This window comes from Strix uralensis, chromosome 2 (genome assembly GCF_047716275.1).
Source record: "Strix uralensis isolate ZFMK-TIS-50842 chromosome 2, bStrUra1, whole genome shotgun sequence".
NCBI classification, from domain to species: domain Eukaryota; kingdom Metazoa; phylum Chordata; class Aves; order Strigiformes; family Strigidae; genus Strix; species Strix uralensis.
Window position 1 is genome coordinate 78,181,447 of NC_133973.1, and position 10,756 is coordinate 78,192,202.

Consider the following 10,756-nt stretch of genomic DNA (forward strand, 5'->3'; position numbering starts at 1 on the left):
TAGCTGGACACGTTCAGCTTTGCACCCTGCTTCTCATTAGCATTAATTAGCTGGCATCATACCTCTGCTGCTGCCAGGATGAGAACTGGCTTAGGCAGTAGTTTCACAGTCCTTAATGCCGAGTATGGAGTTGCCAGAATGCACAACAGGGAGCTTATGTCAGCCCCGTGTCTTTCTGCCAAGGGCAGAGGAGAGCGGAGACCTGGTTGAGCAGAAAGCTGGAGCAGCATGGACAGGTAAATACCTCCTTTGGCATAAGACCTCGCAATGTAACTTTAGCCTACCAAAAATGTTTGAGTGAATCTGAAACACCAGAGCTAAGGCTCAGCTGCGTAACATGTTTCACCTGGCCTAACGGTGATGGCTGACAGTGACGGCCCCATCCTGCACGCTCCCTCGTGCGCGGCCCGGTGAGAGCGGCTGCAAGGTAAACTGAGGTTCCATAAGGTCCATCCCCAGAGAGAGGATCACAATTCCGGGGACTCGATTAGCAGTGTTCAGGGTGTCCATCCCCTCCCCAGTGTGTGCTGCTATGAGGTTCTCACCTCACCAGCAACATGACATTAGTTTATGTGAACCAAAGTGACCTTGTAGAAAAGCAGATTCTGCAGATATGGCTCAACAGTTCTGCCAGATAAAGTGTTTTTATCACTAGAAAGTCACACTTCCAAATAAATTTCACCCTGAGGCCATAATCTCGAAAGACACACTTAAAAATGTGTAGAACATAACATGAGTGATTTTTTTTGGATAGAGGTTCAGGAAAGAAATCCCTCACAGACTTAACACTTTATTGATATTCTTGGTTATAGCTCTACACACGCCGAGTAGCTACTGGTAAGGACCACAAGTCATGTCTTTCCATTTAAACGCTGCGACAAAGAATAAAAGTATTTCACAACTAACAAAGGGGAACCCTGCTAGAACAATTTCAGCTCCCATTGCATTAGCACCCTCCAGTGTCCAATCCATGAAAAACAACATCACTAATTTGACAAGTAGACACAAACTTGCAGTGTGAAACACAGGACAGAGCAGCGGTGGATTCCTGGGTGGGAAGATGACAATCGGAGATGAGAGAAGAAACTCTCAATGCTAGAAATTTCTGATTACATAGGCGCAGTCCCTGAACTAGATCTGACAGGGGGTTATCACTCTTCTCAGGCTCCTTTGTTCCTAGCAGGCATGCTGGTGTCTGCACCTTTGGCGTGACATGCTCTACGTGCCCACATGGTATAGTCAGTGGAGCTGCAGCGCTCCACTGAGATGTGAGCTTAATGATGCTGCTTTTGATTGATTTAGCATGGGCATGTGGGTATAGATCTGCTTGGAATATGCCATGTAAATGAATACACATAGAAAAACCTCTTGTACACCAGTGAAGCAGATGTGCACTCAGGTAGCTGAGAGCAAACAGGTGATTGTGCTTACATGTGCAATGCTCTTCTCTTATAGCATAATCATCAAGCAAAGAGAAAACCCTTCACAAAGATCTGTCAGCAAGAAAGTTTTCATAGTCAATGCTTTACTGCAACCTTGTCTTTAAAACACATTTAAAGTTCTTGACAACAACAACAGAAAGAACAGCTACATTTGTTATTAAAAACAGCTGGAAGGAGGGTTTTTTAATTTTTTCCAACAATACAAAAATCTTTTGCAGGCAGGGAAAGTCCAAAAGGTTCTGGAACATTGCAAGCTTGCAAAATCAGCTCTGGGTACCGTAGGTTTTGCCTGCCTGCTAATAACACAAATGCTCTGTCCGCATTCTCATGGCAGCACTGCACAGTGTCTTTGCAGGGGCAGCAACATCTGTGTGAAGACAGAATGCCAGCAGCTGGAAAGGCAGCCGCACCACACTGGAGGTACCTCCTGTAATTAGTGTCCCAGCCTGACGGCACGGCAACAAGTGCTGCAGGACCCAGGCACCAGGATCCAGACCCACCGGCACCTGTCAACTCCTGCTAAAGACCAGGGAGCTGCTAATTAAATTCAACCAACCTGTTCACCAATTGCCGACGTTTGAAGTCGTCCCTGTATTTTCCCTCTCCACAGCACACAGCTACATGGATGCCCAACTCAAAGGTGAGCAAGGACTCCTCATGCCTCATACTGTTCTGGTCTCTGACTGCTTGCATGCCACCAATTCTGTGGTGTCCACCTGCATGGTGGCCTCTCGGGCTCCACAGCAGCATTGATGACAAGGGGTAAGCGGTTCCCACCACAGGGAGGCCATCACATCTCCTGGGAGTCAAGCGAGGGGGCTGTGGTGCTCAGCAGCCACATCCCACCCCCGGCAGCACCAGCCAAGGAAGCCCTTTCTGATCATGGGTGGAACAGAGCAGCCTCACTGTGGGCATGTGGTCAGCTGCCTCCCCCAGCCCTGAACGGGTGCTGTGCACATATAGATGTGATCACCTGATTGCCCTCACACTGTAGACTCCTCCCCACAGGATAAATATGCAAAATTCCTCATAACCAGAAATAGAAAGGCATAGCATTTACGATTCTGCACCAATATGGGGTGGGAGAGGAGGAAAAAAAAAAAAAAGGCACGTACATGCATGCATCTTCTCCAGAAACAGGCTGTAAAAGTAACCTGAAGGAGGTAGGCTGGAAAAATGACCCTGGGTGCTATGTACAACAGTATTACTGTGGTCAAGAAAGAATGACATGGATTTTATGGGCTCTTTGCACTGCTTCTAGCACAGCACAAAGCAGTCCAGCTATCCCTGAGGTTCCCCAAGAATATCAGCATCAATATTGTGTGTTCACAGTAACATCTGTGTTGCAGTTATTACAGACTGCATACTCCCTTGTCAGTCAACTGTATTTACAGTATCATGATCTCAGGAGAGACCGCAAGAGTTTAAAGCTCTAAATATTAAAATGAATTAACACTTGATTGCCTGCCTAATACCAGTACTAAAAAATCTGCTCTCCCTCTAGAAGCGCTGTTGTAAACCTGCCTTAAACCAGCACAGACCCAACAATCAGTTGCTGTGGCAGAAGCAATGCTGTGTCCGCAGGTAATACGCAGGCACACACCTGCAGGCAGAGAGCTGGGCATCAAACCCACGCAGGTCTCCAGGAGAGAAGTGCGGTGAGTGGAGCTCATCTTACACAGCATATGTCACTCAAAGCGCGATTCAGCAAACTGGTCTACGCAGGGATCCAGTATTTACAGTGGAGCTTTTCTTAGCATCCTGCCCAAAGGCCATGCCCGGACAGCTATTTGGCTGCCTGTGGGAAAGCGCCTGGTGATCTTGGTCCCTTTACAAGTGGACATACGTTGCCTACACAATCCGCCCTTGTCCAGCCACTGCTGCGGCAGGGGGACAGGGTCACACCGCCCCCCCGGACTCACAAGGGCCTCCCCAAGCCCAGCAGGAGGGACACCATCGGGGCTGCTGACAGCTCCGCTTCTGCCCACATCACAGCTCGGCTCCACCTGGGGTGGTTTATCAGTGGAGGAGGCAACACGGTGTCCTCTCAAGAGGAAAGCCCAGGGTGCGGACCCGGCCCCTCTTGCTCCCCAGTGCTTCCCCCTGGAAGGGGATGGGGCACCGCGGCCGAGAGCAGCCCACTAGGCTGCAGACTCAGCTCACCGCCCGGGTGGGAGCGGTACCACAGCGGGCAGCCGGGCAACGGCAATTTCGTGGTCATTGGAAGAAACTAATTTCTGTTTCCACGCTCCTTGTGCCCGAGCGTGGTGTGTCACCGGCGCCCCTCTCGTGGAGGCACCGAGCGGAGGCCGGCGGCTGTCCGAGGGCGGAAAGGAAAGGCCAGGGCTCGCCCGTGAGAGGTTCCCCCGGCTGCCGCCCGGAGAAGCCGGGCGAGGGGGCGACAGAGCCCGGGAGCCGCGGTTTCTGCCCCGCCGGAGCACGGCGGAGGCGCCCCGGCCCTGCCCGGCCCCCGCAGGCAGCCCGGGGCTCGCCGCCCGCCGGGCCCACGCCAGCTCCCCCACGACGCTGCGGCCTGCTGCCAGCCGCTCCGGCTGCGGGGGTCCCCGCCGCCCGCCACGCCCCCAGCCCAGCCCAGTCCGCCGCCGGAGACCCGCCGCTCGGGCCCGGCCGCCCCCCTCCCGCCGGCTCGGGCGCCACGGCCTCGGGGCGGGGGGTGGCGGGGACATTCCCCGAGCGCGGCTTCCAGCGGGGAGGGGGAGCAGCGGCGGCGCCGGGGGTCCGTTGGTCCCGCCCCCCGTGCGCGGCGCTCGCGTCACTCACAGTCTCCGCCTCCCCAGGCGCAGCCCAGCCCGCGAAAAGACCCGTGCCGCTGCCGCCGCCGCCATCATCACCGCCTCGGCCCCGCCCCCCCGCGGCCCATTGGCTGGGACGGCGGCGTTCCCCGCTGCCGCGCCCTTCCTCCCCGCGGTGATGATTGGTCGGGAGGTGGAGGAGGCGTGCCCTGTGCCACGCCCCCCACGTGCCCGAGGTGGCCGGGCGCCGCGGGACGGGGCGGGGCAGGACCCTCCTGTCGTCACGGCAGCGGGGCGTGGCGCGCGGCGCGGGGCGGGGCGTGGGGCCCGGGCGCTCCCGGCGGCAGCGCGAGGCCTGCGTGGCCAGCGGGGACACGCGCCCCGTGGGGGGGACGCGCCCGCGGCTCCGGGGGTCGGGTCCCTTCTCCCCTCTCGGCGCTGCTCCGGGGCAGGCCGCTGCCCTCGGGGAGGGCGCAGCTCCCCCGCCAGCCAGCCCGCCCCCTCCGAGGCGGCAGGCGTGGGCGGGAGGTGGGCTGGCACCTGCTTCAGCCTGCCCGAAACCCGTCAGGGATGGCGGGTGCGAGGGGGTCACCTGCCCCTCGGCCAGAATCACACCCGCCGGTGGCGCCTGTCGCTCTTCCCCGGCAGCGGTGGCTGTACCGGTACAGCCACTGCGGTAGCGCAGCTTCAGCCAGCCGGTTGCGGGGGTACGGCTGGGTACACGCGCTGGCACAGCAAAACTTAACGCAGTTGGGGTGTTCTCGTGGCGAGGCTGCTGGAGTCAGCACGCACTTGGGGAATGGCTGGCTGAACTGCTGCAGGAGAGGCTTTCGGCACAGGTGCCTCCAGCTTCAGGGGTCAGTTCTGGCTGGGGTGCTTGTGCCCTGCACATCTCAGCGTGGAAATAACTGCTGTGAGTGGAAGGGGTTAATTCTTGCAGAGAATAAAGAGTCGAGACCAAAGGTAACATACGAAGTAGCACGGGTGGGGGCAAGAAGGAAACAAAATTGAGAAGGGTCGGGTCCTGAGAATGGAGCAGGGATTCTGTTGATCTCTTTTCCACCAGTCCAAAGCTAGACTGAGAACAGATTTTCTCCTTGCCACGCTGCTCCTATGTGCTGGAGTGGCCACAAAGCATAATCCCAGCAAGCTCCTTCAATAGTGTGGATATTTCAGCCAGGTTTCCTAAGGACAGGGGCTTGGGTCGTGCCACCTGTCGCGTTGTCTCCCGTGCCTACCCTCCCACAACTGCTGAATGCACTGCCCATTTTGGACCAAGTCTGGCCACGAGAGAGAGATCCCCAAGACACTCAGTTTCAAGAGCTTTTATAAAAGCACGAGAAGGATAATGAAACAACACCCCAAACCAGTGCTCCCACTCCTCAGAATGCCTGGGCTCACATCTGTGTAGGTCAAGCTCAAGTCCTCGTAGAAGAGCTTTTTTATTTTCTAGTGTCATTGAGTTTTGTCGTATAACTTTGTTCTTTCCCCTGACACACAGTTTTCTTTGTCAGTGTAGAAATTTTCTGGTATGGCTTAGCATCACTTTACTGGGGAATTGGTGTCAGCAAGTGTGAGTTTCCCCTCCTAGCAAAATGAAATATGCTGTTTTGAAGAGCTGTACTGAAGCATGAAAGTGACCTGCGCTCAACTTCCCTTTCCTCTGTAATCTTGTGTGGGTGATACCACTTGAATCTGACACGACGTGATAACAAAGAAACATTTCCTGGTATCACCAGTAGCATAACAGCATTAACCCTTCTGAGCGTAGGTCCAGTGAACTGTGTGTGGCAGAGACTCCTCCTGCCTCCCTCCCTTTGCCCTTCTCCTGCCAATCTTATCTCCTTGGGGAACTCTTTGATCTCTGAGGGATGATATGGCACGAGGTGGTGGAGGAGAGCCTGGGACTTGTCTCCTGCCCCTCTCTTACCTCTGTAGGGACAGGGGATTTCCTTCCTGGCACCTCTTGTCTTTTCCCTTTCCAACTCCAAGACTCCCAGGTGCACAAAATGCTCTCTTTCCCTACTTTGATGATGAGGCTGGCCAGTAGTGGGGAAAAAAAGAGATATGTGGCCCCTGACAGACCCTGTTGGCCGTTGTCTCTCTATGGCTCCCCATGCCAGTCTGGAGAGGATGAGAGCAGGGGTACAGCCAGCCAGGGGCAGAACCCTCAAAATGTGGATCTCCCTTGCAGCAACGGCATTTAGTGCTGCAACGTCAGGTGGAGGCAGGACACCACTGTCACCGCTGCGTGCAGAGCAGCTTTCAGATTTTGTCAGAAGTCCAAACACCCTTTATTCAGCACTAGTGGCTGAGCATAGGTTTTGTGTAAACTGGTGTCAGAAAGCCTGGGGTAGCCTGGCCTGCTCATTTCCAAATGACATATGCCCCTTCAGCTTCTAAATGGTCATAGGAACACAGGGATGTCAATTAAAGCTTATTACTGCCTTTTCCCTCTGTATTCCGGGAAAAATATTGTTCATCTGTCTTGCCCTTTTAAAAATAGAAGCCTTTTAAAGATGCAGTGTTTTCCATTAATTGGGTTAAGCCAATGTAACATTTCGAGGATGCTCAGAATGTATTTATGACTCCTCAAGAGTTAGGCTCCCAGATGCTTATGAGGGTGTAAGTCTTATAGCAGCAGTATCTTTGGGGCTAAGACCCTTGGAGCTGCATGTACATGAAGAATATGTGGAGAAAAGGGTCACTGAGCTCAGCTGGGGCTGGCATTATGTTACTTTTGTCAGTGCTATTGCTTTTTATGTCTCCTTGCAAAACCTTATCTGCACAAGTGCTTCAGCTGAACATGTGATAACTACACACAGATATTAATTGGAGAGAGCCATCCTACAACTTCTCAGATAGAAAAAAAATTATGAAGATTGAATGACTCATAGACTGCACTGTTGAAAATCATTTAGCAGTGTTAATGGACTAGCAAAATAGTCTAAAAAAAGATAACTGCCTACAGTCTTCCTTCTCTTATTTCCATAAGGCATCACAGCAACCACAGTGCTACAACGTATGTTTCATGTACAATATTTTTTCCAATTGTATTTCAAACACCTTTTTTGTAATGTTGGTCTAGTATCTTTTGAGATGTTGAAAGCATAACGTTGCTATGAAAGAGAAAACCAAATATTCTGGAAGAATATATGGTTGTCATTGTTCTACACTCATTTTCTAATTCTTTAATGATCTCTTAATGGTATGATTAGTGACTAAAGCAGGTATTTTTGCACAAGAAAGAGAAAAAGAAGCAGTGCAGAACAGAAGTACTGTAGAACTATTAATGAGCCATGCTGATAAAAATAAATAATCTTTTATTGGAGTCTGTGAGTAGAAAAAAGACCTGTGTTGCTGCCTGAAGCTATTGCATGTCAGTGTCCTCTTGACACTCATTTACTCTGATTTTCAAGAGAGAAATGAGCATCGTAACAACCAAGGAATGACGTGCCTTCCTCTTGGTATTGTGAACACGAACGGATGTCCTCCTCAGCTCATTGTGCAAAAATGGGAAATAATTAACTGTCGGCACCAATTTTGCTGAGATTTCTGTGCCTCTTTCCGACAGGCACTCATTTTTGCTGGCCAGCACTGTTAAAGTGCCTCTGTGATGAACATACTGCTTCGGGCCTGGGCTCCTACCTGGCCAAGTGTCTGTGGGAGTCGCTGAGTGCCTCAGCTGCCTCCCGGCTCTGAGAGCATTCGTTGCCTGGTGGGAGCCTTCTCCTGCAGTACCTCCTGTGCCACCAAACAGCTCACAGCATTCCCTCAGGTTACACATCTTTATTCCGTACTTTCCAGATCTAGCTTAACAGCACAGGAAAAATGAAGGGGCATTGTCAGTCTTTTATTCAGACTCTGGCTGCTGGCCATGGGCAGTGTTTGGTCTCCCCTACAAACTGCATTTGCATTTCCAGGCTTGCAGAATGAAGGCACGCAGGGAAGGTGTAAATCTCTGCTCCCCACCATGAGAACCCCAGGAAGCCTGTGCTGGCCTCTTGCCTGCCTCGTGCCATGCATGCCAGCAGAGGTCTACCCATGCCAACACCAGCCACACGAGGCCTCTTCTTCTGGCTCCTGCTGGTGCCAGCCCTGCGAGCACAGAGCACACCCCTGCGCCCCCAGCCCCTTCTGCAGGGCACACCAAGGGCCTCTTTGCAGGCTGCAGTGACAGTTGTCCCTCCCCGGGTCTCCTGCAAGAGCAGGGTGGGAGGACATGTTCCCCTCCAGACACTGCCACGTGCCCATCCCTGGAGCTGGGGGGACACTCATGCTAGAAGATCTCTTCAAGCTCCTGCAACAGGAGCACGCCTGCCAGGCCACCTCTCTCTCCCTAACCCAGTTGGTGTCCCAACTCTTGAAGAACACTGCCTTCACCACCTTTGGTTTTACCTGGCCCTCTCAGACCCAGCAGCAGCCGGGAGGTTAGCACCTCCACAGCATCGCCATGGCCATCAAGAAACCGCCTTCAGCCTCACAGCACAGTGACCAGCAGTGACACCTCCAAACGGACCTTGGTTGGAACTCACTGGCTTTTCTGAAGGAGTGATGGAGTTGGCTTGGCCTGGACAGTGGATTAAGGAGATAATAGAAAAGGTGGTAAAAGTATAGGTGGCTAAGCAAGGGCAAGGAAAGGAAGAGAAAGGATTTTGAGCCAGAAGAAAGGTGGATGGGAGTCCTAAAGTGCTGATGACTTTGTGCAGTCGAAGGCTAACAGGGCAGCACACTTGCCCCGTATATAGTGCAAGAACTATTTCAGAGTGCTCCAGGAGTTCCTGATGGTGCAAGAGGCATCTCCTGTTGGCACATCTGTGTTAGGAGACCTCATGATGGTGGAGCTCAACCCTGCCCTAGACACTGGACACTGGTGTCCCTAGCAGGCACTGGAGCACAGCTTCTGGCTCAGTTTCCTTCAAAAGGCACCCAGTTCCTGAAATTTGAGAACCAACCCACCAGGACACAATAGTACAGTGGTGGATTTCACTATGAAACCACACTACTGCTTTGGACCTACTGGTAGTAGACACAGTCCGAGACAGCAAACTCTTCCTTGGGTCCAGGCTACCATAAATAATGCCTGGACCTCACACAAGGGTGACATTCATGGAGAGCTCAATCCACACACTTAAATATAAGCCCTTAAGTCCCATGTGAGACATCTGCACCAGGCAGCAGGTATGTCACAGGACTTAGACCTTTCCTGAGCCCCAGCATCTGTTCAAGACGCACTAAGAGCATCTCAGGTGGCACTGGACATTACGGGCATGCCACTGAATGGACCCGATGGTACTGCCAGCCTCCTTGCCTGAGACGTCCTATTTCTTACTGGTAGTCTGGAAAGCTGAACTGGATTCTGTGTTCCCATGCCAGTCAGGACCCCCATCCTCCACCACCACTGTAAGGTGCATGGCAGCACCTGGCTCCCCAGTGGAGCAGGTGCCAGGGCCATGTGTGCTCAGCCTAATGTTGCCTGCGGCCCCTGGCTGTCATGAGTGTGCCCATCACCTGGGAGAACTGTCCTGGCCCACTGCTCTGTACAGAGCCAACAGTGTGCCCACATGCAGGGACGCAGCTGGACCCAGGGGGCTGCTGGGACAATTTGACTCCTCCCATAGGAGGAGGAGAGCCCAAGGAAGAACCTGCTTTCTGGCAACAAGAAAATCTTGGGGAACCTCCCCCAAAACTGTATTGGTGTAAGACTAGAAATAAGCCATCAAACACTGAATAGCTTTCATGGGTGAAAAAGTAATTTTCCAATGTCTATTCATTGCACGGTTATGTTTAACAGAATTGCAGTGCATGTCATATCCCAGCAGTGTTTTAATCTGCCATAAATTCATGTAGAGTATGTCATCTGGAGCCTATGCCTTTAGCGTGATGGAAAGTGGATTTTGGTGAAAATGGATTGGATAGCCCTGGTATATCAAGACAGAATAATTTTGTTGATAAAAACTCTCTCTGCAGTCTTAAAAGGCTTGAAGGACCCCAGGTTCTCTTTCTCAACCACCTCAAATGCACAGCTCAGGCAGCTGCTTCCTCCTGGGGAGAGCAGAGAGACCCTGTTGAACCAGGGGAAATCCACAGCCTTATGCACGTGGATCCTCCCCAGATCCCAGGAAACTCCTCTGGAAAGGTAAATACCCCTTGCGGGTCCCAAGCTCCTTGCCAGAGATGCTCTTTAGAGGTTGCTTGTCCAAGTCCAGTTCTCCGCCTTTGCAAAAAACCCTTCCCCAGGTGAGATATTGGCGACCATCACCAACAGATGGAACAAGAAAGTTAAAAAAAAGGAGAAACATCTGGAAAAAATGAAGGGCCAGTAGCAGAGGTGAAGCTGCAGGGAGTAGAAACTACAAGAACAGGTCCAGCCATAAATCGAAGAAAATGTTTGATAAGTGATATCAAGAATGGGAGGCCTGTTTTCAGACATCAGGAGGACATTACAGTGAATTTGTTGCCATCCAATTCAGGTGCTGTTACATACTGAGCAATTTTGGGCAAAGATTCCTGAAAAGTGGCTGCGTGGAATCACTGGAATTCAGAAAAGTCAAAATATTT

The 10,756-nt window shown here is 52.3% G+C and overlaps 1 protein-coding gene across 3 annotated transcripts in view; it reads right to left on the minus strand.

Annotated features, from left to right (window-relative positions):
* CLYBL (citramalyl-CoA lyase) overlaps positions 1-4,293 on the minus strand; it is a 177,636-nt gene extending 173,343 nt beyond the window's left edge. For all 3 annotated transcript variants that reach the window (XM_074859361.1, XM_074859360.1, XM_074859362.1), the window contains exon 1: positions 4,224-4,293. In XM_074859361.1, the coding sequence (XP_074715462.1) occupies positions 4,224-4,291 (68 nt within the window). In that variant the 5' untranslated portion in view covers positions 4,292-4,293. The remainder of the gene's footprint in view (positions 1-4,223) is intronic.
* Between the last annotated feature and the right edge of the window lie 6,463 nt (positions 4,294-10,756).